Below are 27,316 nucleotides of genomic sequence, written 5' to 3'. Positions count from 1 at the left end.
GCTGAAGACTCGGAGCGGAAAGAGCTCCCGCCACCGAAGACCTGGAGCGGAAGCAGCTTCTGGTCTTTGGCAGTAGGTCCTTCACTCAATCCTGTTGTGTGTTTGGTGGCACTGAAGCACCTGCAACCGAAGACCCACCAAAAACTCTCATGGGGGGCCTCTGCAGGGCCCGGGGCAAATTGTCCCACTTGCCCCTCTGCTGGGCGGCGCCGTGTGTGCCTTGCCTTTGCTGTTCAGTCTGACTGAGGCTGGTCTGTTGCAGCCCGTGCCTCCGTGCCTGAGGGCTGTGTAAGTCACTTGACTGGACTCTTTCATGTGGTTCTCGCCTTCTCTCTTCCTTTTCCTCGCAGGCGGAGAATTGCGCATGGAATTGATTCCTGAAAATTCTTTTGGCAATTTTTAGAAATAATGCTGGCTGAGGTGTCGGCCGCGCAGCGTGTTTTCACGAGTGGAAGCAGATCAAAGAAATGCACTTTGTGCTTGGCACAGCCGCTGGGGGGAATCTGTAGCAGCTGGTGGATCCTGTGAGAGTTTGTTCCACAGTTTTACCTGGCCTCAGCAATGGTGCAAAGGGTAGTCAGTTCCCTTTCCTTGCACTAGCAGTGGTGCAAAGGGCAGACAGGCCAGGTTCACTAGTGCCCCGTGCGATTCCAGCTGCAAGCTTCCCACAGCTGTAAGGGTGCTCTGGCCCCGCCGCTGTTGTATCTGTGTCAAGCCACCGTCAGCTCAAGCCGTTTATTAGCGACACAAGCAGGTGCCCCCGGCACCCACCTCCCTCCCAGCCCCACTCCTGACGGGCCGTAGCGGGCCCGGGCTCTGCAACCCGCCTAGGGCATGAGTTATAGGGCGCGCGGTGCACGGCGGGACCTGTAGTCTTCGAACCCCTTGGTCGCCGCTGAAAAGGGCGCGCTTCCTCCCTGCGCAGGACTACAACTCCCAGCAGCCCTAGGGGCGTCTCCGTCTGTGGTGCGCTAGGTGCTCTGGGAGCTGTAGTCCGTTTCCGGCGGCTGCCCCCTAGGGGCAGAACGGCGGGCAAGGTGGTAAATAAACTACGCATCCCGTGATGCCCCGCGCCTCCGTGTTGTTCGGCCGAGGCCTGCGGCCTGCGAGGCGGCGGCAGGAGCTGCCTGAGCAGGGAAGATGGCGGCGTCTGGCTCCGGGGCCGGGCCCGGGCCGGGCTCCTCGGCCGGCGCCGGCGCCTCCAACCCCCGCAAGTTCAGCGAGAAGATCGCGCTGCAGAAGCAGCGGCAGGCGGAGGAGACGGCGGCGTTCGAGGAGGTGATGATGGAGATCGGCTCCACGCGGGTGAGCAGGCGGGACCGGGCGGGACCGGGCCGGGCCGGGCCGGCGGAGGGGAGCGGAGCGGGCCGCGGGGCGGGGCGGGAGGGGGGTTCGGCTCGGCTCGGGCCGGGCCCGCTCCGCTCCGCTCCGCTCCGCTCCGCAGGGCCGGGGGGTGTCCCGGGGGGCGGCGGGAGGAGGCCGGTGCCGGTCCCCGCTGACCGGCTGCCGTGGGTGGCGGCTTCCTGCGCGTGGGGCCGGTGCCCCTCGGGGGCGCCACGAGCCGGGACGTGCTTTCCACGCGGGGCCGTGGGAGCAGCGTGGGGTCTCAGGAAACACGCCGGGCGGAGCCATCCTGCGGCGGCTCCCGGGCTGTGCCCCGGCAGCAGGCACCCTGCCCTGGTCGCCCGCGAGCAGCCGCATCCCTGGACAGCCTGAAACCTGCGCTGGGTCAGGCAGAGAGGGGCCGGCCGGGTGGGATCTGGGTGTCTCGCCCTCCCGGGGCACGCCGGGACCGACCCTCCCGGCCAGGGCTTTGTCCAGAGCTTTCAGGAGAGGTTGGGAAGTGGCGAAGGGTAAACCCAGGCCCTGGGCGATGTGTGGGGCGGGCTGCGAGGCAGAGCAGGAGGGGCAGCGCTGTGTCCCCACGGACCTGGCAGGGGCAGGAGAAGCGGGGCACACAGGTCCCGTTCTTTGCACAGCACCCCCGCCCCTCCCCGAAGTGGATGGGGAGGCGTGAACATTGCCAAACCTGGGATCTGGCCAGCAGCCAGCTGCCTGAGCCGCTGATTCTACTGTCCCAGGCTGCATCCTAGGATAACGCCATCCACTTCAGGGACTCACGATTCTCCAACCAGACCTCCTTCCCAGGAGCGGCAGAGTGGGGGGCAGGCTCCTGGGGGATGGCTGTTTGCAGCTGCAGTTTGAAATACAAGAGCTGAGGCATCCGGCGGGGCCCTTCCAGGTGACAGGAGCCGCAGAGGATCTCACTCATGGCAGCGACGGGACCAGGGGAGGCTGCCATTAGGGAGTGGGGAAGCAGCTCTGGGTGGCGGGAGCCACAGAGGATCTCACTCATGGCAGCGACGGGACGGGGGGAGGCTGGCATTAGGGAGTGGGGAAGCAGCTCCGGGTGGCGGGAGCCACAGGGGATCTCACTCATGGCAGCGACAGGACGGGGGGAGGCTGCCATTAGGGAGTGGGGAAGCAGCTCCGGGTGGCGGGAGCCGCAGAGGATCTCACTCATGGCAGCGACGGGACCAGGGGAGGCTGCCATTAGGGAGTGGGGAAGCAGCTCTGGGTGGCGGGAGCCACAGAGGATCTCACTCATGGCAGCAACGGGACGGGGGGAGGCTGCATTAGGGAGTGGGGAAGCAAGTCCGGGTGGCGGGAGCTGCAGAGGATCTCACTCATGGCAGCAACGGGACGGGGAGGGCTGGCATTAGGGAGTGGGGAAGCAGCTCCGGGTGGCGGGAGCCACAGGGGATCTCACTCATGGCAGCGACGGGACGGGGGGAGGCTGGCATTAGGGAGTGGGGAAGCAGCTCTGGGTGGCGGGAGCCACAGAGGATCTCACTCATGGCAGCAACGGGACGGGGGGAGGCTGCATTAGGGAGTGGGGAAGCAGCTCTGGGTGGCGGGAGCCACAGAGGATCTCACTCATGGCAGCGACGGGATGGGGGGAGGCTGGCATTAGGGAGTGGGGAAGCAGCTCCAGGTGGCGGGAGCTACAGGGGATCTTACTCATGGCAGCGACGGGACGGGGGGAGGCTGGCATTAGGGAGTGGGGAAGCAGCTCCAGGTGGCGGGAGCCACAGGGGATCTCACTCATGGCAGCAACGGGACATGGAGAGGCTGCCATTAGGGAGTGGAGAAGCCCCTCCAGGAGGCAGGTGGAATCTGAAAAGGAGGGGGGGGTTGAACAGGCTCCTGGTGTTAATGGGGGGCACGTGGGCTTGAGTGAGGCTGCAGTGAGGTGATCGAACCGGGGAGCGGCGTTCCGAGTGAGTGGCACTCCGGGCGCTTGACAGCTCTAGTGTAGAGGGTTGCAGCCCTCCGGGGGCGTCTGTCACTGGGGTCGCTCCTCCGAGCCCAGGGCATAATGCAGTTCCCAAGCCAGCTCCTTGGGTCCAGGCAGCACTTTGTCCCTCTGTGTGCTGAGCCCAGCGCTCCCTGATGGGCCAAGTGAGCCCTGCCCCTAGCCATGCAGCTAAGAAATGACCATGTGGGATGTTGGCTTGGCTGGGGGTCCAGCCCAGTTTGTCTCGTGCTGGAACAAGCCATCGCATCACAGCTGAGTGTGGTCTTGGCTGAGAGGGCAGAGCCATGTTTGCACAGTAAACAGCTGGTTAATGTACAGCAGAGCTGGGGGACCTGGGCAGAACCGCCCTCCCTGCGCCCCGTGCCCTGCGGTGCTGCCGGGCGTTCCCCGAGCCGCCCTCCCTGCGCCCCGTGCCCTGCGGTGCTGCCGGACGATCCGCCGAGCCGCCCTCCCTGCGCCCCGTGCCCTGCGGTGCTGCCTTACGATCCGCCGAGCCGCCCTCCCTGCGCCCCGTGCCCTGCGGTGCTGCCGGGCGATTCCCCGAGCCGCCCTCCCTGCACCCCGTGCCCTGCAGTGCTGCCGGACAATTCCCTGAGCCGCCCTCCCTGCGCCTCGTGCCCTGCGGTGCTGCCGGGCGATTCCCCAAGCCGCCCTCCCTGCGCCCCGTGCCCTGCGGTGCTGCCGGGCAATTCCCCGAGCTGCCCTCCCTGCGCCCCGTGCCCTGCGGTGCTGCCGGACGATCCGCCGAGCTGCCCTCCCTGCGCCCCGTGCCCTGCGGTGCTGCCGGGCGTTCCCCGAGCCGCCCTCCCTGCGCCCCGTGCCCTGCGGTGCTGCCGGACGATCCGCCGAGCTGCCCTCCCTGCGCCCCGTGCCCTGCGGTGCTGCCTTACGATCCGCCGAGCCGCCCTCCCTGCGCCCCGTGCCCTGCGGTGCTGCCGGGCGATTCCCCGAGCCGCCCTCCCTGCACCCCGTGCCCTGCAGTGCTGCCGGACAATTCCCTGAGCCGCCCTCCCTGCGCCTCGTGCCCTGCGGTGCTGCCGGGCGATTCCCCAAGCCGCCCTCCCTGCGCCCCGTGCCCTGCGGTGCTGCCGGGCGATTCCCTGAGCCGCTCTCCCTGCGCCTCGTTCCCTGCGGTGCTGCCGGACGATCTGCCGAGCCGCCCTCCCCGTGCCCTGCGGTGCTGCCGGATGATCCGCTGAGCCGCCCTCCCTGCGCCCCATGCCCTGCGGTGCTGCCGGGCGATTCCCCAAGCCGCCCTCCCTGCGCCCCGTTCCCTGCGGTGCTGCCGGACGATCCGCCGAGCCGCCCTCCCTGCGCCCCGTGCCCTGCGGTGCTGCCGGGCGATTCCCCGAGCTGCCCTCCCTGCGCCCTGTGCCCTGCAGTGCTGCCAGGCAATCTCCCGAGCTGCCCTCCCTGTGCCCTGCAGTGCTGCCGGGCGATCCCCAGAAATGCCCTCCCTGCTTCCCGTGCCCTGCGTTGCTGCCTGCTGATCCCCAGAACTGGCTGGTCAGGAAACGTGAGAGATCCAGGGCTAGCTAGGCTCAGACAGTGCATTCACCGTTCCTATGGGCTGCCCTGCACCCACTGAGGACAAGGGGCCGTGTGGGCAGCAGCAGGACAGAGCAGCTAGAGTAGGACTGGCAAAGAGCGTGGCAGGAGCCAGGGCTCTCGGCTGGCCACGTAGTTTGAGATGCTGTCCTGGAGCACGTGCTGTAGGGACCGGTCCTGCCCTGTCTCTGCACGTTAGGAACCTGATCCTTGGGAGCCCCATCCCACCTCCTGCTGGGGAGAGGGGCCAGGTGTGCAGCCCTGCAGGGTTCCCAGATCACGTGCTCTCTGTGGAGTGGCAGCTTCCCATAGCCCAGCCTTGCTCTGAGCCCCCCACCTGCGGGTGCAGAGGGGAGTTCGTCTCCAGGGCCTTGACCAAGTGCTGGAAGCTGGCTCCTGTCACGAGCTGCCAGACACCTCTAGGGCCCTGTTCAGCGGCTGTCTGTGGCTGCGCTCTTGGTACCCTCAGCTAGTGCCCTGTGCGGGGCCTTGGTCTTTGCCGCTGGTTTGTTCCAAACTAGCTGGTGCTGTGCTGGTTGGGATCTGCAGCTGGCGTTCGGAGGGCGGGGGAGTGTCTGTGTCTGTGGGACTGACTCTGCCATAGCAGTTTACCAAAGCAAACGTCCCTCCCCAGGAATAACGCTGTGGCCCTGTGCTGAGACGAGCAGTCGGAGCTCTGATGCCTGGGTGGGGAGGGGACCAGCTGGAGGGGTCAGGAAGGAATTCTTCACTCCTGCTCTGAGCCAGACGGCAGCGTCCCCTGGCCCCGGGCCTGAATCTGCTTTCTCCCGCCAGGGGCCCTGGCCTTGGGAAATGGAGCTGAAATCCTGAACCCAGGCAGGCTTCGGAGCCTTAATCCCGGAGCACTGCAGAGACAGCTGGTGACTAAATCTCTCTTTTTTCTGGGATCAGGATTGTGTTAGTTTTAAGCTCAGGAATTTACGATCAGGGGCTTCCTTGCTCCAGAGGTTTCTGAGCTGCTCTGCGCTGGCAGCTCTTCAGCCAGGGCTCGAGGGAGATCGGACGAGTGAACTGGCATTGGTATCTCTGCTGCTACTGTGGGTGGCCTGGTTCCCAGCAGACCTTATCGCCACGGCGCTGGCTAGTGGAGTCGCGTGTAGAATTGGCCTTTGCAGGGGTGACGGGAGACAGGCGAGGGGCCGGGCGGCTCACAGTCGGTTCTGCAGTGGAACCAAACTGCCTGGACTGTGGCGCTTGGTGGCACTGGGCACTTAGTGGTGCCAGGGTTGAATCTCTGCCTGCCGGTTCTGTGGGCCTGAGATAGAATTTCATCGACGCCCACTTGACTTTGGATGCCAGCTGGTGGCCGCTTCGCTGGCAGTCTCAGCCTTTCTGCCCTGAGGATGGAGACTGGCTGGCAGGAGAGGCTGTGCCTTTGTGGTGCCTGCTCTGTGGTCACCGGGCTGCCAGCGCTAACTCACCTGCCTGTCCTTTACTGCCCTCTCTAGCCTCATGCTCTTGTTTGGGAGCAGGGCCCGACGCTGGGAGGTGGGATTGCCAATGGGGCATCGGAGACCTGCTCTGCATCTGCCTCCGTGGGTCCCGGCGTTAAGCCTCTCCCCCTCTGTGGGTAATGGCTTTAAGGACCCCCCCCCTCCCCGCCCCATGGCTGCAACCTGTGGCCAGAGCCCTGTTGCCCCTGGGCGGTGCTCCCAGTGCTTGTGACTCTGTGTCGTCTGGCTAAACCTGCCCCCTGCAAAGGCCTTGGGTGCTGGGTCACCTGGGCACTGTCTGACCCGTAAGGAGCAGCCTGGCTGGCTCCATTCCAGCTCCTGGCTTGGCGCCCTCCCCCGTGAGGGCACAGCGTGGCCGCCCCCTGTGCCAGGGACGTGAAGTGGTTGGGACCTGCGCTGCTGACTGCCCTGGCGAAGTGTGTGCTCGGTGCCAGTTCCCTGCGGGTGCCCGTTTCTCTCCTGCCCCCGGGGCAGAGCACGAGCCGCTTCCTGGGCTCCAGCGAGCCAGATTCACTGGCCAGAGTTCGGCAAGCACCCTGGGCACCAGCCTGGTTGGGCTTTTGGGACCCTGCTTGGGGCAGATGAGTCCCTAGTGACCCTTTGTCTCCCCTCGTCCCCGGAGCCTGCGCTCTGCTTCCTTCCCTGGGGCAGCCCCCGAGCTCCCCCCACCATGGAGCTCCCAGGGCAGCCTCCAAGCTCCTCCCCCCCGGCAGAGCTCTCCCGGAGCTCCTTCCCCCCCCCCCACGGAGCTCTCCCAGCCAGCTGCACGATGCTCCGACCTTTAACCGTGGGGACTGTGGGGCGGGGAGTCGCCCAGGGCTTGGCAGCAGGATCCTGACTCACTGGAGCTTGTCCTGGAAGTGGCAGCTGGGCCATTGCCCAGCATGCGGGGTGCAGCGCTGCTCTTCCTGCCCTTCGTGATGTCAGGGGAGGATGAGGAAGTCTGGGTCTCTCCTGGCAAGGGGTGTCCCTGGCCCCCGGCAGGAAGGGCTGAGAGGGCAGTAGGGTGGGCACCGTGCCAGGCCAGGTCCCATGTAGTGGGCTCCCTGCCCTTCCAGCTCTGCCTTGGTCTGGGCCGAGCCTGGCGGTGGTCCCCTCCCCCAGAGGGAGGTTAGTGCCCGGAGCCCCGTGTCTGAGCCCCTCGGCAGGGAGGGGGATGCTCGGTGCTGAGCCGGTGACCGGGCTGCTGATGCCAGTGGCTGGCCTGTCGTGGGAACCCAGCCAGGTGGGGCCATGGCGGTGGCTGAGCTGTGGTGCTTGCGGCCGGGTGTCTTTAGAGATGATGTTAAAATATCCCCTGGTGTCTCCCAGTCCCCACGGCAGCCCTGCCCAGCTGGAGCCAAGACGCCTCCGTACATTCACAGCTGAAGGGCTGGCGGCAGAGACGCGAGCCAGCCTGGCTGCTTTGTGCGCTGCTGGAGCCAGAGGTGTCCGCTCCCGGCTACCCTGATTCCTCTGCCGGCGTCTGCCCGCCATTCCCGCCAGCGCCTGGCTCGCGCTGACTCCTCTGCCCGCCTTTCCCGCCAGCGCCTGGCTCGCGCTGACTCCTCTACCTGCTCTTCCCGCCAGCGCCTGGCTCACGAAGCCCGTGGGCTTTACTGTGCGGCCCCTTGCAGAGCTGCCCGTGCTAGCCAAGGAGCTGGCAGATCTGTGCTGGGCCCTTGTGCCCCCAGGGGTCACTGTGGGGCTGTCCCCAGGGCTGCTCCGATCCCGCTGCCTCGTTGGGCTGGCTCCGGAGCCCGGATCTAGATCATTATTTCTGAGCTGGTTCAGGGGCCAGGCAACGGTTATGGAATCTCACGTTAGCCAAGGATTCGTCCCCCTGTGTGACTGCGGCTTGTGTCCAGTTCCCTGGCAGACAGGAGACTCAGCGCTCTCCAGCCTCGTGCCCTGTGCCAGCCTGAGCATCCCGCATCCCGGATCACTCGCACCCAGTTCTCAGCCCCCTCCCAGTCTAGGCCTGGCCGCGCCCCCCTCTGCGGCAAGGTTGGTGCTGGAGCAGCTGCTCAGCGTACAGCAGCATCAGAAACCCGACCAGAATGTTGGGATCATTATGAAAGGAGAGAGAATAGGACAGAAAATATCATGTTGCCTCTATATAAATCCATGAGACACCCATGTCCTGAATATTGCAGGCAGATGTGGTCGCCCCATCTCAAAAAAATCTGTTGGAATTGGAAAGGGTTCAGAAAATGGCAACAGAAATGAGGGGGATGGAACGGCTTCTGTATGAGGAGAGATTAATCAGCCTGGGGCTTTTCGCTTGGCAGAGAGATGACTAAGAGGGGATATGCTAGAGGTCTCTAAAATCACGACTGATGTGGAGAAAGTGAATCAGGAAGTGTTATTTACGCCTTCTCCTAACACAAGAACTAGGGGTCACCCAATGAAATGAACAGGCAGCAGGTTTAAAACAAACAAGTCTTTCTTCCCACAGCGCACAGCCAACCTGTGAAACTCTTTCCCAGGGGATGTTGTGACGGCCAAGACCATAACAGGGTTCAAAAAAGAACTCGATAAGTTCGTGGAGGACAGGTTCCTCAATGGCTATTAGCCAGGCTGGGCAGGGATAGTGTCCCTAGTGGCTGTTTGCCAGAAGCTTGGAATGGGCGCCAGGGGATGGATCACTCGATGATTCCCTGTTCTGTTCACTCCCTCTGGGAGTAGCCATGGTCGGCAGACAGGACACTGGGCTAGATGCACCCTTGGTCTGCCCCAGTCTGGCCGTTCCTGTGTCCCAGGGCGCCCCTCACCTGGAGAGGATGGCTCAGTGCAGCCGATGCTGAGTTTATTATTGGGGAGCCCATGTTTCCTTCCCCAGCAGGTCACTGCAGCTCCTGGCTTATCCGGAGGGGGTGCTGTGGAGCCAGGCAAGCTGTGGAGTGGGGTGAGGGTGGGGGTGGGAGCCCCAAGGTGCTCCGTGCACCTTCACCCCAGACAGCCTCTGACTGGGCCCAGCTTCATGCCTGGCCCGTCCTGGGCCCCCCTCATCTGTTCCCGATGCTGGGCAGAAGCAGGTCGAGCTGCTCCCTGTGGCCATGTATCTGACTCCAGGCTGGCCGGCTTGGAACCACTGGGAGTTGGCTCATTGGTGAGATCGCTGTGGCCCAGCCTTCCCCAAGATTGGCATGGGAAACGCGCCGCTGGTTCTGTTCTGGAGCCCGCCTAGGAGCTGAGCAGCCCTAGTCCCATGCCCCCGGCTGCTGGCAGATGCTTCCCCTCCTTGCCATGCCAGCCTCGAGAGGGCGGGGGAGGGCTGCCCCCAGTGTGCGGCTTGCAGATCTGAATGGCTGGTAGGGTGACAGCTTCGAGCTGCCACCTGAGGCTTCCCTTCTCGTGGGCTGAGCCTCTCCGAGCGTGCTGTGGCTCCTGGCCCTCCATGCCAGCTTGTGCCATGAACAGCAGCGCAGGGATAGGAACTTCCTCTGTGCTTCCCCCTCCCCGGGGCTGCTCGCACCCTGGTATCTCCAGCCTGTGGTTTTGCAATGACAGCCTCTCGGCCAGACTTCCCCTCCTTCCCCTGCCCTTGATTTTGGGCTTCCCCAAAGCCTGCCTGGGCCTGGAAGCCTCAGACCAGAGAGATGCTGCCTGTGGGCCAGTACCTGGTGTGAACTGTCCAGCCCCCCAGTGCAGGCAGCCGGCTCGCGTCGCAGGGGTGCTCTGAATAGCTGGAACATGTTCGCCCGGGCCTGGGATGGGTCCCAAATGTGGGGCTCTGACCCAGCTTCGGGCGTGCAGCTGGGATGGGGTGTTGGCGGGTGGCTTACTGCCTGTCGTTTGTTCCCTGAGGGAGGAGAGGGCCTTCACCTTCATCCCACGAGTGTGTTTACTTTGCTGAAGAGCCTTCGATAAGGATCCTTGTGAAAGGCTTCCTGAAAGTTCACATTCACTGTAACCTCTGATCCCGCTTCTCCACATGCTTGTTGATCCCGTCCACGTTTTCTTAGTGTTGAGGCACGATTCCCTTTACAGATGCCTGGTTGACTCTCCCCTGTCTTTGGTAGCTGCTCTTCACAACACTTTCAACCAGTTTCCCTGGTGCGGAATGGGGCTTGCTGGCCTGCCATTGCTAGGATCGTGTCTGGAGCCTGCTGTGTTCACTACCCTCCAGGCACTGGTGCAGAGGGTCCGGTCCCAGCCTCTGGCACACAGAGCTGCACCACCAGGGCTGCAAAGGAGGGGGGGTTAAGGAGCCGTGAGAGCATTCGCAGCTGTAGCTCCGAATTGGCTGACGGGCATTAGGTGCTCAGGATGGGCTGGAAAAGCCAGCTGGGGGCTGCGTGTGGAGGGCTGGGCTGATCGGGATCCTCGGCGCCCCCCGATAACAGCATGGTCTGGTGGCAAGAACAGGGCCCAGGTTCTGTTCCTCACTCCGAGAGGCCCAGGGATTCGACGTGTATTCCTAGCTCTGCCGCTGACGTAAAGGGGCTTTGCACCCCTTCTCCTGGGGGCTGCCCAGCCGGCTCTGACACTGCCTCGTCTCTCTCTGGTCCAGTTGCAGGCTCAGAAGCTGCGGCTGGCTCACAGCCGGGGACCGTACTACAGCGGCTCGCTGCCCAACGTCAATCAGATCGGGAGCAGCGTCTCTGAATTCCAGGTAACAGGCCCAGAAGCTGTGCGACAGCTCCCCCTGCGGGCACCAGCAGACTCCCCTCCCGTCCCCAATCCATAAGGTCCTGTCCTATTGCCTGGGAGCGACCCACACAGCCATGGGGCTCATGGGAGAACCAGGGGAGCGTAGACACGGGGCAGCATGCGTGGTGCTGTGCTTGGGATACCAGGCGCTGAGTCGGAGAGGAAGGCTGGGTCATACTGGTTCTCTGTCATGCACAGGCTTCAACCAAGCCCTGTCCAGTGGGCTGGGAAGAAATCCCTCCTCCCTTGGGGCCCCCCATCTGCAGTGCTGCACGTGCTGGCTGCAGGGCTCTGCATGCTCCACGGTGCATGGGGGTTGGGGGGAGTGCACTAGGGTTGGTCGCCAGCAGTGTGTGTGTGTGCGGGGAGGGTGGGACGCTGAAGCCAGGCCAGCAGTGCGGGGCTCCTGTGGCTCTCCGGCTCTCCACGAGACGCCCCTGTGGATGGTGAGAGCGATGCCCCTTTGTGTCTCCGCAGGGCCCTTTGCATTCGCCTCTGGACTCGGCACGCAGCACCCGGCACCACGGCCTTGTGGAGCGAGTGCAGCGAGACCCCCGGCGGATGGTGTCTCCTCTGCGCCGATACGTGCGCCATATATCCTTCAGCAGCGCTGCTGCCTGCTCCGGGACAGTGCCTGTGGCTGCCTCCTGGCGGGCTCCTGCATGGGTCCGGGGGCCCAGGGCGTGCGGCTCCTTGGGGCTAGGGAGCACTAACCCCCCGGTGGGGCTGCTTTGATCATGCCTTGCCAGAGCCCCTTTGGGTGGCTCCAACTCTGCTTCTTCGTAGGCACTCTCGGCTTGGTCCTTAACTCTTTGCTCACGTGGACAACTCTCCCTACAGCCCGGCCTACCTGTCGCCTCCCCCCGAGCCCAGCTGGAGAAGGTAACTCGCCCCTCGGACGCCCAGCGACGTAGGAGCAGCCCTGTTGGGTCACAGGTCTGCTGGGGCTTTTCCCTTCACCCCCAGCCCACAGGGTCACTGGCCCTGGGATACCAGCTGCAGCTGAAGAGTTGCTGACGAAATCCCCTTTTCAGAACCCGAACTGCCGGGGAGCTGGCTGCAGGTTTCCTGCTCCCTGCTGGTGTCTGTCAGGGTCTCTTCAGCCAGGCAGAAGGGGCTAGTGGGAAGGAGCGACTGAGACTGACCCAACCCTCAGGGCTGTTGAATGCACAGAGTAAAACCAGGGAGCTGGGGCTTTTTTTGCTCCAGTTCAGTAATCTCAGGAGTTACCTGCCATGACCCTGGGTACAACATCCTGTCCCCGCGGTGTCCCTGTAAGCTCCCACCGGAGCCAGTTGCCTGGACAGGGCTGGGGGGTCCCCTCGCTCCCAGGCAGAGCTCATGGCCTCCTGTGGGTGTGGAGTTTCTAGAGGGCTGCGCAGGCTGGAGCTTCCTGCAGCAGCAGGGGGAGGAATGGCCGGGCTGAGCCCCATGGGCCCTTTCTGTGGAAGGAACCAGGCCTCCTCATTTGCCGTAGGGTGACAGTCCCAGCATGTGTCCTCTGGAATCCCGGAGGGGCTGGGAGAGCCCTGCCAGGCGTGGGGAGGGGCCCTGGCCCTCAGCAAGGCTAGTCAAGGAGCAGCTCCAGCTGAGGGCGAGAGGCGTCCAGCTGGCCGAGCAGTTTGAGGGGCTGCGACTCAGCAGGGACCTTCCAGAGCTCTCCCTGGGGCTTGGAGCTTGGTGCCTGTGACACACCAAGGGCTGGCCAGAGCAGACCCCTGGCTGGGTGTAAATCGCTTCGGGACAGAGCCAGTGTTTCGGGCCAGCCCAGGCTGTACCGGCGACTTTCCAGGAGCCCCCAGGGTGCCCGTGATCTGTAGGTAATGGAGCCGTTGGCACCTCCAGGTCCCAGCGGGCAGTGCCCCCATGTGGCCCGGGCTGTGGGATGGCACATTACCTGCTGGGACCTGTCTCCTTGCTGGAGGGGAGCAGTTAACTCTGCTCCTCGCACGTTGGCCACCTTGACTGTTAATCAGTCTAGAGGGCAGGTGCCGTGGCATCTTCCCCAGGAAGCCCTGGTGGCCCACTGCCAGTAGGTGGCTGCCATCCTGGGCGATGGCTGGGCAGAGCTACCTCCCTCTCCTGTGTCCCCAGAGAGGAAGGGAGCTTCAAAATATACTTGGTCCCCTGCCTCGTTCCATCAGTGGTGCACATCAAGGGCCTTCAATGCTGCTTGTTGGCCTGCAGGAACAGGTGTGTAGGGGAGACCGTTTGTCTTGGTGCCCTTTATCCCCAGTGGAGATGGCGCATCCCTTGGGGGCTGGCTGGGAGCTCTGCTCTGAGCCGTTCCCCAGGCCTCCCCCAGCCTGTGTCACTGCGGCAGCGGGTGTCTCGGGTAGCAGCCTGCATGGGACCACGGTCAGCCCTAGAGCCGCTCTGTTCACTTCACACCCAGGCTGGTGGGGGTGGCACAAGGTCCCAGGGACCGGATGGCTTGTGGGGCTGGTACTGGATACATCTGTCTCTCTCTGGACACGCGTGACGTGCAAACGTGGCTTCAGTTCATTCTGGGGGGCTCACGTGTGCTTGGACTGGTGGAGGACAGGTCTGTGTGTGGTGCTTCCCTTCCAGTGCCTGGCTCAGCCTCCAGCCTCTTGGCCAGGGGCCAGTCCCCCCGCTCCCTGGGTTGCCAGAACCTTTCCAACGGGAAGGGACCAGCATTTCCAAATGCAGCTGGGGTTTGGCCGAAGCCCCTCTAGCAGGCTGGTTGCAGATCGCCCTGGGGGGCAGCTGCCAGGACGCTTCCCGCTGGAGCGTCTCCTGGTTAAACGCTGGCTGCTCCTGAGAGGGGGTGTTCCCTTTGGCCACGGACTCCCTCCCCGGGGCCAGCCTGGGCGGGAAAGGCAGTGGATCGGGGCAGACAGCTGGACCTTGTGGGGTCAGCCCAAGGGCTTGCAGGAGTCTGTCTTGTCACCTGTTGGCAGCTCCATGCTGGCGCTTGGGCTGCCTCCGTCTGGAGGCCTCGTGAGCCCTGGGGTCCAAAGCGCCTGCATGGACTGCAGCTGTTCGGGGCTCTTCCCCAGGACCATGCAGCCCCCCTCCTCCCGAGAGCAGCACCGAGGCTGCCGGTGCTGAGAGCCAGGCCCCATGAGGGTGAAACCCCCTGAGCCCAGAAGTGCAGGGAGGGGCTCGGATCACCATCCAACAGCCAGATATCTGGGGGTCCTGCCCTGCTGGGGCGGCATGGGCGTGGGGTTTGCTGTGCATGGATCAGATCCAGCCCCAGTTCCACAGGCTCATCTGGCGCCAGGGCCCCTGGATGCCGCTTCCACCCGCAGAGCTGACAGGTGTGACTCTGGCCTAGGGGAGTTAGGTGCTCCCTGCCCCGCACTGGTCCAGCTCCCTTTGGCACGTGCTGGCCCCCCCAGTGAATTGTGCAGCCCAGGGACTGCTCGGCAGACGGCCAGTGCCTCGTGGGCGCCCGAGGGGTGTGTGGCAGCAGGTGGTGCTGCACTCACGGTCATTCCCCCCTGCACACACAGCCGCTTGGGCTCCTCCCCCACCTTCCTGACACCCCGGCTCACGGTCGCCCCTCACTGCGCATCCCGCTGCTAACTCCCCCCGGCTTGAGCCTTTCCCTCTCTGCTCTGTTGGATTCAGTTGTCACTGGCACCCCTCTACTGCGCCTCGCTCAGCACCAGCCCCCCCTTCCCGGGCTGGGGGGGAAGCTCCTGGCACAGCAGCCTCTGGCTCCCCCCGGGATTGGCAGGACACGGGGAGCCCCTGGCTCCCGGGCCAGGTTCAATGTAGCTGTCTGTGGTGCGGCACCACACCTCCCCCCGGCCGAGGTCCCTTCTGCTGCTACGCTGAGGGGCCTGGTGGTGGGTTCTGGGCATGGCACAGTCCAGCCCAGGGGAGACCCCTTAGCGCCCCCATGTGGGACAAGGGGACGCTCTGGGGCAGAGCACTGTACATGCTTTGCAGAGAGCTCGGCGCTGCCTGGGGGAGAGCAGCGAGAGTGGCCACCTGCCCAAGGAGGGCGTCCGGCCGCCGCCCCCAGCCCCTCAGGGCTGGCGCTTGGGAACCTTTGGCAGCTTTGCATGGAGCTGCTTCAGGCTCCCTCTCTTCTGAACAGGCACTGCCGTGGTCCTTGGACTAGGCCCAAGGCTGCAGCAGCTCTCCTGGGCTGGGTGCCTGGGCCTGAGAGCGCAGGGCTGCTTGGCTGGCGCTGCCTTGTTTGGGTGTGGCTGAGAGGAGGCTGCCATGGGGCACCCTTAGGTCAGCTGTGCCACCTGGACCCAGAGCTCCAGGCTGCCTCCTCCCCCTCTTGCAGCTGGCATCTCGCCCTGCTGAGCGCCTGCGTTACTAACTCCTCCCCGCTGCCAGGTGGGGTCTGGTGCCCGTTCCCTGCCCCTCAAAGTAACCTGCTGTTTTTCGTTACAAAGGACCATGCCCTGGGGTAACTTTCCCATGGAGAAAGGACACCTGTTTAGGCTACCGTCGGCTCTCAACAGGTGAATGGTTTTTGATTCCGTTCTCTCTCTCTCCCTCTCTATGCCTGAGCCGTCTGACGCCGCAGCCCCCGGGCCCAATGGCCACTGTCCGGTTGGGTCGGGGGCATCCTGAGGTCATGACCCCCGGTTGGTGACTGGGATGCTCAGGCTGGGGCGGCTCAGTGGGGCTACGCTGATTTACACCAGCTGAGCATTTGGCCCAGGGTCCCACTGCCCTTCATAGCTTGATTCTCGGGTTCACGTGGCCATCCCTCCTGGGCTGTCGGGGATCACTGTGGGTCAGTAGCCCGCTGAGGGACCGGTGGTAGGGGCACTTGTGCCAGGTGTCTGTGGCCAAGGGAGTGGGAGGCTCGCGAACGGCTCTCTGGGCTCAGGACAGCGCCCTCTGTGAGATGCTGCTGGGTTTGTGCCCCTTTAAAGACACTGAGCTGTCTAATAACAGGGCTCGTGTCCCTCGTCTTTTTGCCTCTCGGAGCAAGGGCATGAGCCCGTTGGGAATGGAAGGGTGGGCGGGCTGTGGCTGAAGCAGCACAGTGCCAGGCAGCTCTGCCCCAGGAGTGATGGGTCAGCCCACGTAGTGCCCTCGCCAGGCCCTGCTGGCCACGCTGCTGAGAGGGGATGGAGCAGCGGGGGGGAGCCTTTCCTAGCTCCTCCAGTCCAGATCCTGGGGGGCTGGTGCCTGTTCATGGGCTTAGAAGAAACGAATTGGGGGCCAAAGCAGGGCCCAGCCTCCCCAAAGCTCTCAAACAGCCCCCAGTGCCCCCTGGTGGCAGTGTCAGCAGGGAGTGAGTGGGCTGTAGAGCCCCGGGTCTGTCCCTTGGGCGCAAGGGGGTTGGGGGCCATGTTCTGAGGTGCAGCCTGCGTGACGGAGTCAGCACCTGTCACGAGCACTGAACTGCCTGGGAAAACTGAGGGTTCTTGCTGGCTGTGGGCGGAAGGGGGCAATCAGCAGCTGCCTAGCGGCCCCCAGGACAGCCTAGGCCCTGCCCCCAGCTACTCCTGGTACAGCAGGTTCATGGCTTGTGCTGCCACAGGGCCGTTAACCTCCCATGCCGGGTGTCCTGTGTCCTGGGCAGGTGGAAATGCCGGCTCGGGCCTGCTGCCCAGCCTTCCAAGGGCTGCACTTACGAAACCCTCCGCAGGCTGCATTGCCCAGCCCCCATGGAGTAACAGGCTGCCACGCGCTGCCAAGCCCCAGCCCCTGCTTGCAGCTTGCCGGCGGGACTGGCATGGGAGCCACACTCTGCACTCTCATGCCTGGCAGAACCGGGCTGGGCCCCTCCCAGCTTCGCTCCCCTGAGGGCTGGTGATTGGGCCTGGGGGGAACTGGCGGCCGAGGCCCCGCTCCTCCTGCCAGTGCCTGGCTGGCTGGGCACAAGCTCTGCCAGGGGAGCTGGGAGGAGGCTGCAGCTCCAGCTGGCCTGCTGCAGCGGCTAGAATCCTGCAAGTGTTGGGCGGGCTGGCGTTGGGGAGCTGCCTCCCCCGCCTTCCCACAAGGCCCCGGGCGGGAGGAACGGGCCAGTTAGTGGCCTTGGGAGCCCCAGGGGCCGAGGAGAAGGAAACAGCCACTGGCCAGAGGGGGAGTTTGGCACAGGCAGCGAGCGCTGAAGGCAGCCCGCCCTGATCGGCCTCTGTCCTGCCACCCCACTTCAGGTTGGTCTGCCCTGCACCCCTGATCTGTGCTCCCTGCACCCACCTGGTCTGCCCTGTACCCCCCCCACCCTGTTCCAGGCTGATCTGTGCCCTCTGCACGCACCTAGAATCATAGATTATTAGGGTTGGAAGGGACCTCAGGAGGTCATCTAGTCCAACCCCCTGCTCAGAGCAGGACCAATCTCCAAATTGCCTCCTCAAGGCTTGAACTCACAACCCTGGGTTTAGCACCTGGTCTGCCCTGTGGGGGCCCCCCACCCCCCGCTCCAGGCTGCTTTGCCCCTGGCTGATCAGGTCTTGCCCCTCCTCAGCTTGGTGCAGCTGCCTTGGTGTCGCAGCAGGGAGGGCTCCAGCCACTGCTGTCCTAGTCATTGTTGAGGAGCCGGTGCTGGGGGGGCTGCAGGAGGTGCTGTTTGCTGGCTGCTGCCTGGAGAACGGGTGGGATGGGGATAACAATTAGCTGCTGTTCTAGAGGGGCCTTGCCCCAAATGGGTCCCAGGGTGCTGTGCAGCACCCCACCCCTGGCGCCTTTGCTCCTGAGCTGCTGCCAGCCCTGGGCTCTGCTGGTGCCACGGGGCCGTTTAGGACAGGAAGTGAAGGGGGGACTGAAGGAGCAGCAGGTGTAAGAGCAGGCAGGCCCAGCCGCCCTTCTCCTGTGGCCCTGCTTTGCGGGACTAGCTCAGTGCCCAGGCGCAGCAGCCGGCTCCCTTCCAGGCCCGCACCATGCTCAGCAGCGGCCCCTTGGCACGCACCATGTGCCGGGAGCAAGGACAATGTCCCCATTCATGCTCCCGGGGTGTTGCCGTGGGGCTCGGCACTGGCGGAGGCCGGGGCCTGGTGAGAGGAAGGCCTGGCCCTTGGGGGGTTGGGTGGGGGGGAAGAAAATTTCCTGCCTGGGAGCAGCCTAGGCCCCTCAGCTGTACAGTATCCCCCTTGTGTGTCGTTAGCTGGAGTAGCCTGCCCCTGCCCCCTCCCCCTGCCCCAGGCCGACTCTGCAGGCATCTCCCTTGGGCCTCAGCAAGCCCCTTCTCTGCAGCACGTGCTTTGTGCCAGCCCAGGAAAAGTGGCTCCAGGGCCTAGGCCCCGTCGCGCCCCCAGGTTGGGGTGGCCTCAGGCTTTGTCCATGTGAGCACAGCGCCTCCCCCAAGAGGTCCTTTGCTTTGCAGCCACCTCTGGGCGGGAGCAAACCCTCCTCTGTTGGGAAGGGCCCAGGAAGGCGCTGCCGCTGTACGGCAGCCACAGGAACGTCTTGAGGAAGGGGCTGGGTCCTTGACAGCTGCCTCTAGAAATGAGCTGTCACCTCCTGCTCCAGCTCACAGTGTCCCCCTTGCCTGGACTTTCCCCCAAGGGACAGCGAGCAGAACACTGGGGTACCCTAGAGCTTCCTCACAGCTTAGCTGGGCTGGGGCAGCTGCTGGCTTGGGAAGGGGTTCCCTCAGGGCTGTTCACTGGGGTTTCTGTAGATACCTGTTGTGATTGACTGAAAACAGCCCCCTGCCCTGTGCTGTCCTTTCCCCGGTCGCTGTTCCAGCGGGGGTCTCCTCTCTCGGGAATCCCTGCACGGTCTGAGCTCCGAGGGTCCCACGTCATCCCACCAGCCTGCTCTCCTGAGAACGACCTAGCAAACTTCGAGAAGCAGGAGGCCGCGTTTGGCACCATGAGAGCCAGGCAGCTTCCCGCTGAGCATGTGCAGGGAGGAGAGCGTGGATCCCCCAGCTGAGGGGCGGGAGGGTTCCTGCCGCCGCATGCTGGCAGCACGTGCTCCTCCCAGGATGCACCAGCCTTGTTGGGTCCTGTCTCCGCCCAGGGGGGTCTGACTGGGGCCTTATGTTTTGCCATTAGAACAAATTCCGATTCGGCGCTTCACACGAGTGTGATGAACCCCAGCCAGCAGGACATGTACTTGGGCCCCTCACAGGGCGTCCCCCCTCCCAGTCGTAGGAGCGGTGAGTAACACCTTAGCGCTCCTCCTGCAGCAGGTGCATGTCCCGGCTCCCTGCCTCTCCCTGCTCCCCGTCTGGCCTCCTTGCCCAGCCTCTGGCTACTGCCGTGTGCAGGCCAGCTCAGGCTTGTGGTAGCCCAGGAGGGCAGCTCTGATGGCCGGGCCACCTGGTACGGTCGGTGCCCTGGGGTGCCAGCTGGCAGCAGGTGGGTACTCTTTGCCACTTGCTCCCACGTGCCAGGAAAGCTGCAGACTTCCCGGCAGGGTTGTATCTGCCAGATCCATCTCCTAGCTTCGTCCGAGCACGGCTGTACCACGTCCCCTCATAGGCATGTCTAATTCAGCACCCCCTTTCCTGCAGCACCACGTCACCCCAGACATTCATCCTCCCCTTCCCTTCCACACTGGCTCGCTTGTTGGGCAGCTGGTCCGAGCGCTGCTTCTCGGTGCCCTGCCTCTCGCAGTGCCCAGCCGGTCGGGTCTCCTGCCTTCTCTCCCAGGGGTGTGTCTGGGCGTTGGGTCACATGGTAGGTCCCTTGCTCCTAGCTAACCGTGGCTCCATCCCTCTTTCAGGTTTTGTGGACGGGGACGTGGACAGTAAAGGTAAGTGCCCCATCCCTGCCCACATTGCCTGGCAGTCACAGTGGGGCATGGGGCGAGGTCTGATCCCAGCCCATGGGAGGGGGCAGCTCTGGCCCTTGCAGGGCTGGGAGCTTCAGGGATGCTGGGGGAGGGTGGCACATTCTGCTTCATTGCCAGAGGCAAGGAAGGGGAGTTGCCTGGGAGCGCAAAAACCTAAGGTGCCAGCAGACCTGGCAGAACTACAGTTCCCAGTGTGCACTGCTTCATTGGGAGGTTGCTTGGCTCCACATGGAGCATTGGATGCTGGGACCTGTAGTCTCTTGGCCCCATTGCCCTGTTAATGCCAGGCATGGCTATCGTTTAACAACACTTCCAGTCACCAGCGCCCTGGGGGTTTGGCGGGGCCGGGGGCTGGGCTAGCCTCCTCTGCACAAGGCTCACCCCTGCCCTTCTCCCTTTGCCAGTGTTTCTTTTCCAAGTGCCTCCCATCGAGGAGAACTTCCTGGATGACAACAAGCACTTACTGAAGCCCTGGGACACCAAGAAGGTGGGTGTGGGGGTCCTGGGGTGAGGCTGCGCTGCTGTCAGTGGGGACCCGGGGGTTTGAGAGCCCTGGTGTGTTTCCAGTGCTGGTAGGGGGTATGTGGTGGGAGGAGGGCTCCCTGCAGAGTGGGCCTGTGTGACGGGGTTGGAGGTCCTGGAGTGGGAGTGGGGCCATGCTGCTCTCAGTGCCCACACGTCTCAGCTCGGCTGGTGCTGTGGGCACTGGCTTCCTGCCTCTGGTGCCTGGAATGTTGCAATATGTGTTTACCTCTCTTCTGCCCAGAAACTGCAGCCGCCCGCGCTGGTTGGGGGGTGGGGTGAGGGTGGTGTGAGGTAAACACCCTGCCCAAGCTCAACCCCCTCCCCTCTCTGATTTCCCAGCTCTCGTCGTCCTTGGCCAGGCCCAGATCCTGCGAAGTCCCCGGGATCCAGTAAGTGCTGTGCCTGAGCGCGTCACGCTGCTGTAATAGCCCTTGGCCTGAGCGATGACCGCGAGATGCTCTCGTGGGGGAGTCTGGGTCGTCTCCCTTTCACCGGGGGGGGGACTGAGGCATGGGGACTTGCCCAAAGCCACAGAAGTGAGTCCATGGTGGAGCAGGGAACAGAACCAGGAGTCCTGCCTCCCAGCCCTCTGTTCACTCATTAGGCCACACTTCCTCCCGCAGCTGGGCGCAGAACCCAGGAGTCTCTGACTCTGGGCGCTCGGGAGTGGCGCCTTTGCTGAGCAGCGTCTCTCTGTTTCTTTCAGTATCTTTCCGTCCCCCGATCAGCCTGCCAACGTCCCACTCATCCCCGCCGCCCTGAACACGGGCGGTTCCCTCCCTGACCTCACCAGCCTGCACTTCCCCTCCCCGCTGCCCACCCCACTGGACCCCGACGAGTCGAACTACCCCAGCCTGAGCGGCGGGAGCAGCACCGGTAACCTGGCCAACACCATGACGCACCTGGGCATCAGCAGCAGCTTGGGACTTGGAACAGGCTATGGCTCTGCAGGTGAGGGCTCTGGGCTGCTGCCCGGCCTCCTGGCAGAGCCACAGCAGCAGCGCTGCCCAGAAGAGGAGTCGACCTGTGGCTGTGTGGGCAAGGGCTGCGTCGAACTCATGCTGGGCTCCTTCCTCCTCAGAGCCCAGTGCTGAGGATGGGACGTCAGGCGGGCCGCCCAGCTCTGCCCTGGCCCATGGGACTTAGCCAGGGCTGAATTTGGCCCAGGGTCGTGGGTGTCTTGGATCCTCACGGAGCGGAGCTGGGGGATGAGCAGGCCCCAGGGGTCCCTGAGCATATGCTCGGAGGGGGCTGCTGGCACTGGGAGGTTGGAGGGGACTGGATGTTACTGAGCAGCTGCAGCGGGGTCTGGTGACTCTGCACCTGCAGCAAGCTCCTGCCTTGCCCCCATCCCAAGTGGGGACGGAGAATGGCCTGGCCTGGGCTGAGCTGGGCACGTCCCCCTGCAGCGTCTGGGCACAGGAGAGCCTCTCAGGTCATTTCGGCGGCAGGGTTAGCAGGACACGAGCTGGGGCGTTGTATAGGAAAGAGCCCCGGTGCTCGCCCTGCAGAGGAAGCCGTCAGGTGAGCCGGGGCTGCGTCCCTCCAGCCAGGCGCCCGCTGGGGGGGAGTCTCGGGCCACGATCCGATTCCATCGCTGGGTTTGTTTGTTTCTGTTGCCGTCTCCATCGTTTTGGTCTCCCCCTCCCCCTCCATCCCGCCCGGGGGGCGGAGCCTCCCTCGCTCGCTCGCGCGCTGATTGCCATGGGTAACAGTGGTGTCTCTTCTTTTTTTGTCCCCACAGGACTTACCTCACCTATGCAGAGCTCCCTGAGTAACCCCGCCCTGCAGTCCTCGCTTAGCAATCCCAACCTGCAGGCCTCCCTTAGCAACCCCTCCCTGCAGTCCTCCCAGAGCAGCTCCTCCATCCCCTCCTCCCTCAGCAGCCAGTCCATGCAGTCCTCGCCCAGCAACCCCAGCCTGCAGGCCAGCTTTAGCAGCTCCACCTACTGCCCCCTGGTGCAGGCGTCCATAAACACGTCGCCCCGCCGAAGGGCCCCGCTCAGCCCCCTCACCCTCCCAATGGGCGGCGACTCGAGAAGGCAGCACCCCAAACAGTTCTCACCAACAATGTCACCCACATTGTCCTCCATCACCCAGGTATGCATGATCCATCATCACCCCGTTCCTCGTTCAGTTCCTCCTGGCGTCCTGTTTTTGCCATCCTCATCTCAGTGGGAGGCCGGGAGCCGTAGGGCTGGGAGCTGGCGCCTGGCGCTGCCCTGGCTCCGGGCGGGTCGCTGCTCCACGGGGCGCTTGGAGAAGTTGGAGATGATTGTGTGTATTCAGGCGGGGCCGAGTGCTGCACAGACGGTCCGCGGTCGACAGACAAGCCAGAGGACGGGGAAGGGAAGCCGCCTTCTCCCCGGTCACACTCTGGGAGCCAAGGCCCAGAGAGATGCAGTGACCAGCCCAAAGAGCTGGGAGCAGGACCGTCCTGTCCCAAATCCCAGCTCCTCTGCTGGCCCCGGGGGCCTGAGAGAGTCTCCAGCTGGCTTGAAGGCAGGCAGTCTAGGTGGGAGCCAGTCTGGAGGGTCTCGTTCCCAGGGCACAGCAAACCCCCCATCGGGCCAGGCTGTGCAGGGAGGCAGCCCCGGGGCCTGAGTGTGCTCTGGGACAAGGCCCACAGCTGGGCCAGGGCTGGGCGTCAGGGAAGCCACAGCTGCTCGGGGCACCGGAAGATTTAACGTGATGCTGGGCATGAAGCTTCTCTGGCTGCTGCTCCCAAGGCAGACGGGGGCCAGCTCGCTCTCCCCAGCCACAGGGCGTCGTCTGGGCTGCACCCCATTAACCAGGCTTCTGCTGGCCGTGGATGGGGTGCACAGAGCTCGGCTCCAGCTGAGTTGGAGCCCTCCTTGCTGCCAGGCCAGGACTTCTGTGCCCTGGGGAAGGGGCGGAAACACCCTGCAGTGAGGTTGGAGGAAGAGGGGCCTCCCCCACACATGGATCTCTGCGGAGGGAAGTGGCAGGGGCTGGTGGGATCCAGGGACCTTGGTCCTTGTGTACCTGGAGATTGGTCTTGGCCGAGGCCTTCTGACTTCTGCCTCTCCCAAGCTCCCTCCTCCCAGCCTTGCCAGGATGGTCTGATGCCCCAGGCGAATGCGCTTCTAGGCGGGAGAGGGAAACGGATGCATTTCCCTCCCCGAACCCCCAGCATACACGGCTGGCCAGAGAAAAGCCTGGAGTATCTGTCAGGTGCAGGGGGTCTATTTTCATTATTAGCCGCTGGAACTCTCTGCCACAGGATCTCAAGGAGGTAGATGTATCCAAGGACCTTGAGAACATTCCCAGTCCTGTTGGAGGGTAGAGAACAAGCAAAAGGATCAGCCCCCTCCTGATTGGGCCTCAGACAGACCGGCGCAGGGCTCCTTCCCCTCAGAATGGTCCCTGAAGTAGCTGGCACTGATGACTCAATGACAGGAGAGTGGGCCAGGATCTGGCTCCAGAGCTGGGGGCCGGGTGGTGTCTCACAAATAGCTTGGCTGTTTAGAAGGAGTGGGACTCCGGGGCCAGATCCCTGCCAGGCTTGGTGCCTGGCTGTAACCCTTGCTGTGCTGGGTGTTCGCAGGGCGTGCCATTGGACACCAGCAAGCTGCCAGCCGACCAGAGGCTCCCACCATACCCCTACAACCAGCCCGGCCTGCTCGTGCAATCCCAGCAGCCTCTGCAGCAAACTCAGAAGCCCCAGCACCAGACACAGCCAGCCCGGCAGCAGCAGTCCCAGCAGCACAGCGCGCCCACGCAGCGGCCGTACCTCTCGCAGTACCAGCATAATTCCTCACTACAGCAGCAGCTTGGCCAGCCGCTGGGCGACTTCAGCCTGGGCAGCGTGAGTCCCAGTGCAGGCTGAGTCTCTGCTGGGGGGCCCTGGCGCTCGCCCCTAGGCGATAGGAGCAGAGACCCTCAGGGGGCTGAGGATGCTCCCCAGCAGGCGGTTTCCTTCCACGTCACCAGTAATGTAGCCGTTCAGCTGCCCTGGCCTGGCCCACCCAACACCAGCTGTGTTCAGGCCATGCTCCTGGAGTGGCTACTGGTGCCAGCCCAGCCCCCGGTTCCCGGTCCTCCAGGCTGCTTCTGTGGTCTGCTTCCCCCTAGTCAGTGCTGGGATCTCTGGAAGCCGCGTTCTGAGCGCCCACCCCTGCCATGACTAGCCTGCGGGGCTCCTTTGGGGTTGGTTTGGCAGCACCATCTCCAGCTCATGGTAAGGGAGGTGGAGTCAGTGTGAGGCAGGACTGGCTGGCGCTGGCAGACAGTGGGAGCAGGGCAGCCCCCTCCGCAGGATAGGGATTTCTGTCGCACGTGCTGCTGGCCCCACTGCGGGTGATTCCTCACGTGCTCCCTGCAGCCGTAGCTGCCGAGGGATAGAGGGGGCTGCTGGGTTGACTGATCCCTGCAGCGGGTTCCTCTAAGTCAGTCTCCAACCTTTTTATGCCCAAGGTCACTTTTTGAATTTAAGGGCAACCCAGGATCTACCCCCCTCCCCAATACCCCATCCCACCCCACTCACTCCGTTTCCCTCCCCCCGTCACTCGCTTTCCCCCACCCTCGCTCACTTCCACCAGGTTGGAGTAGGAGTTTGGGAGGGGGTGTGGGACCTGAGCTGGAGCCGAGGGGTTTGCAGTGTGGGAGGGGGCTCTGGGCTGAACCTGGGGCAGGGGTGAGGGGTGCAAGCTCTGGGAGGGATTTTGGGTGCAGGAGAGGGCTTGGCTGCGGCAGAGTGTTGGGATGCAGGGTGGTACAGGGTGCTGGTTCTGGGAGGCGGTTTGGGGTGCAGGAGTGGGCTGGGGCTTGGGGTGCAGCCTTCTGCTGGGCAGCACTTATCTCCAGGGGCTCCCAGTTGGTGGCACGGTGCAGCGCAGCGTGGGTGCCATGAAGGCAGGCTCCCTGCCTACCTCACACTGCTCCTGGCGGGGGCCAACATGCTGGGGGGGTGGGGAACATGTGGCTCTGCATGCTGCCCCTCTCTGCAAGCTCCCCATTCCGGCCAATGGGAGCTGCGGGGTTGGTGCGTGCAGGCAGGAGCAGCACGTGTAGGGAGACACCTGCCCCACGGGGCCGCACTGGCTGCTTCCGGGAGCAGAATGGGGCTGGGGCAGGCAGGGAGCCTGTCTGTGCTGCTGGAGATCGTGATCGACCCGTTGGTCACCACGGCTCTGAGACGTTCTTCTTTTGGCCAGGAATCCTGGCCCCCAGTGCCGTCTCTGCCCACGGAGCGGCGGCCAGGGCCCTTCTCCTGGGCGAGTCACTGAGTCCCACGCCCCATGTCTCCCTGCAGCTAGAGCAGTTCAGCATGGGTGAGAGCCCCCCGGGCAGCTTCCCGCTCCACCACAACACCTTCCCCGAGGACCTGGGTGCCTTGAACTACCACTCGGCAGAGAACCTGGGCTTCTCCGCCAGCGGCAGCAGCTTCCACGAGCCCCATCTCCTCAGTCGGCAGAACCTGAGCAATTGCGGCCGCCATGGGCCCATCCCCAACATCGTCCTCACAGGTGCGTGGGCGCCAGCGTGTCGCAGGCGCTGGGCTGGGGTGCACCCCCTCTGGTGGCCCCCCGGCACCGTGCAGATTGTGCGGTGGGTGGAGCGAGTTTGCTAGGTCTCAATGCAGTTTGCAGTGGGACCGGTCAGCAGCCAATAGCTGAGCCACACACAGCGTGGGCCATGGAGGCCAGGCCCCTCTTCTGGGGGTTCCTCCAGGGCGAGGGTTTGCCCTGCTAGTGGAATGCAACTGGGAGTCAGCTGAGAGGGTGGCTGGGCTTTGCCGAAGGAAAACTGCCCCGTGCCCCCCACTTCCCAGGGCCCCCCGGATGCTCAGCCCCCCCTGCTGGTGGGATGGGCTCTTCCGGCTGCCCCACACCACCACCACCACCACCACCACTGCACGCTGTCCTGCCCTGGGTCTGACCCTTCCTTTCCAACCCCAGGGGACTCCCCGCCTGGCATCTCCAAGGAGATCGCATCAGCGCTGGCCGGGGTCCCCGGCTTCGAGGTGGACACGTCCCTGGGCCTGGAGGAGGATCTCAAGATTGAGCCCCTCACCCTGGATGGCCTGAGCATGCTGAGTGACCCCTACGCCCTCCTGACAGACCCCGCGGTGGAGGACTCCTTCCGGACGGACCGGCTGCAGTGAGGGGGACCTGTCCTGGGCAGGTAGCAGAGTGCTGGGGAGGAGAGAACAGACATCGAGCATCGCAAACAGGCCTGACTTCCAGGGACAAACCGCCCGCCCTGGGCCTGGCGCTGTGCCCACCCTCGCTGCCCTGATCTGCGTGAAACCTCCCAGGGCCAAGAGCACTGAGCAGCTGGGCCCAGGTGCCCGAACTCTGCCAAGAATCACTCGAAGCCGGGCCAGTGCCAGCCTCTGCTTCTAGCAGCAACCCCTCGCCCTGTGCTGGGAGGTGGCCAGGGCTCTCCGCCCGCTAAGCAGGGGAGGACGTGAGGTCGTCTAGCTCTGTGCCAGAGGTCCGGGGGACCTGCACTTCTGTGAAGGATGGAGGCTGCCTCCAGGGACCTCGACCCTCCAACTAGATGAGGGGTGGTGGTGAATGCAGCGTTCCCGTGCTGGAGGGAGTGGGCCTGTGGTGGGGGAGTTCAAGGTCTCCTAACCCCACGGCCAGGGTGGAGGCAAGCATGGGGCTCTGTGCCCCCAGCTTCCGGGCAACAGTCTGTCCACATGCTGGCGTGGCTGCGTGTGCAGCCCCGAGCCAGCCATGTATATAACTCTTCTGTTAGCTAGCGACCCGAGTCCCAGTGCTCTGGGCCTGGGCCTTGGGGTTTGGTTTTGTTTTTGCTAATCATAATGTTTAAAGACAAAATTGATCCCCCGTCTTTTCCTGCTCAGCTGTGTGTACCCTGTCCCCTGCCGAGCCGTGTGTAGGGGGGCCGTGCCCGGGGGTGGGGGAGGACAGGGCTATGTATAAAGCACTTGTAACTTTGAATCCTTGTCTGTTGTGAGGTCACGTCCTGCATCTGTGTTGGGGGGGCCCTTCGGGGGGAGCAGATGCCGTGGGGCTGAGAGAGGTGGGGGCCCCAGACCTCTGTGCTCCCCAACAGACCCCTTGCTGTGGAGGAGAAAGACAGAGTGATTTATTATTATTATTTTTTAAATATATTCTATGTTAATTAA

General features: G+C 64.0%; 1 protein-coding gene across 2 annotated transcripts; it reads left to right on the top strand.

The window, feature by feature from the left end:
• Positions 1 to 1,108: 1,108 nt before the first annotated feature.
• CRTC2 (CREB regulated transcription coactivator 2) lies at positions 1,109 to 27,316 on the top strand. Of its 2 annotated transcripts, XM_050930866.1 has the most exons (14): positions 1,109 to 1,305; positions 10,838 to 10,939; positions 11,455 to 11,571; positions 11,798 to 11,859; positions 15,363 to 15,431; positions 18,927 to 19,030; positions 19,600 to 19,629; positions 20,073 to 20,155; positions 20,533 to 20,582; positions 20,900 to 21,144; positions 21,938 to 22,293; positions 23,762 to 24,022; positions 25,469 to 25,682; positions 26,115 to 27,316. In XM_050930866.1, exons 1-14 carry the CDS (start codon positions 1,141 to 1,143, stop codon positions 26,318 to 26,320), a joined length of 2,064 nt encoding a protein of 687 aa, XP_050786823.1. In that variant the 5' UTR covers positions 1,109 to 1,140; the 3' UTR covers positions 26,321 to 27,316. The 2 variants fall into 2 exon arrangements, with proteins under 2 accessions (XP_050786823.1, XP_050786824.1); XM_050930867.1 differs by lacking the exon at positions 15,363 to 15,431.

Source organism: Gopherus flavomarginatus, chromosome 20, assembly GCF_025201925.1.
Source record: "Gopherus flavomarginatus isolate rGopFla2 chromosome 20, rGopFla2.mat.asm, whole genome shotgun sequence".
NCBI classification, from domain to species: Eukaryota; Metazoa; Chordata; order Testudines; family Testudinidae; genus Gopherus; species Gopherus flavomarginatus.
Note: the sequence above shows the minus strand (reverse complement) of the source record. Positions and strands in the feature narration are given on the sequence as shown.

Excerpts from the sequence above, each read along its gene's own strand:
- CRTC2 (XM_050930866.1), top strand. The coding sequence starts at position 1,141 with ATGGCGGCGTCTGGCTCCGGGGCCGGGCCCGGGCCGGGCTCCTCGGCC. Across the intron at positions 1,306-10,837 it reads TGGAGATCGGCTCCACGCGG|TTGCAGGCTCAGAAGCTGCG; the intron begins GTGAGCAGGCGG and ends TCTCTGGTCCAG. Across the intron at positions 11,860-15,362 it reads CCCGAGCCCAGCTGGAGAAG|GACCATGCCCTGGGGTAACT; the intron begins GTAACTCGCCCC and ends TTCGTTACAAAG.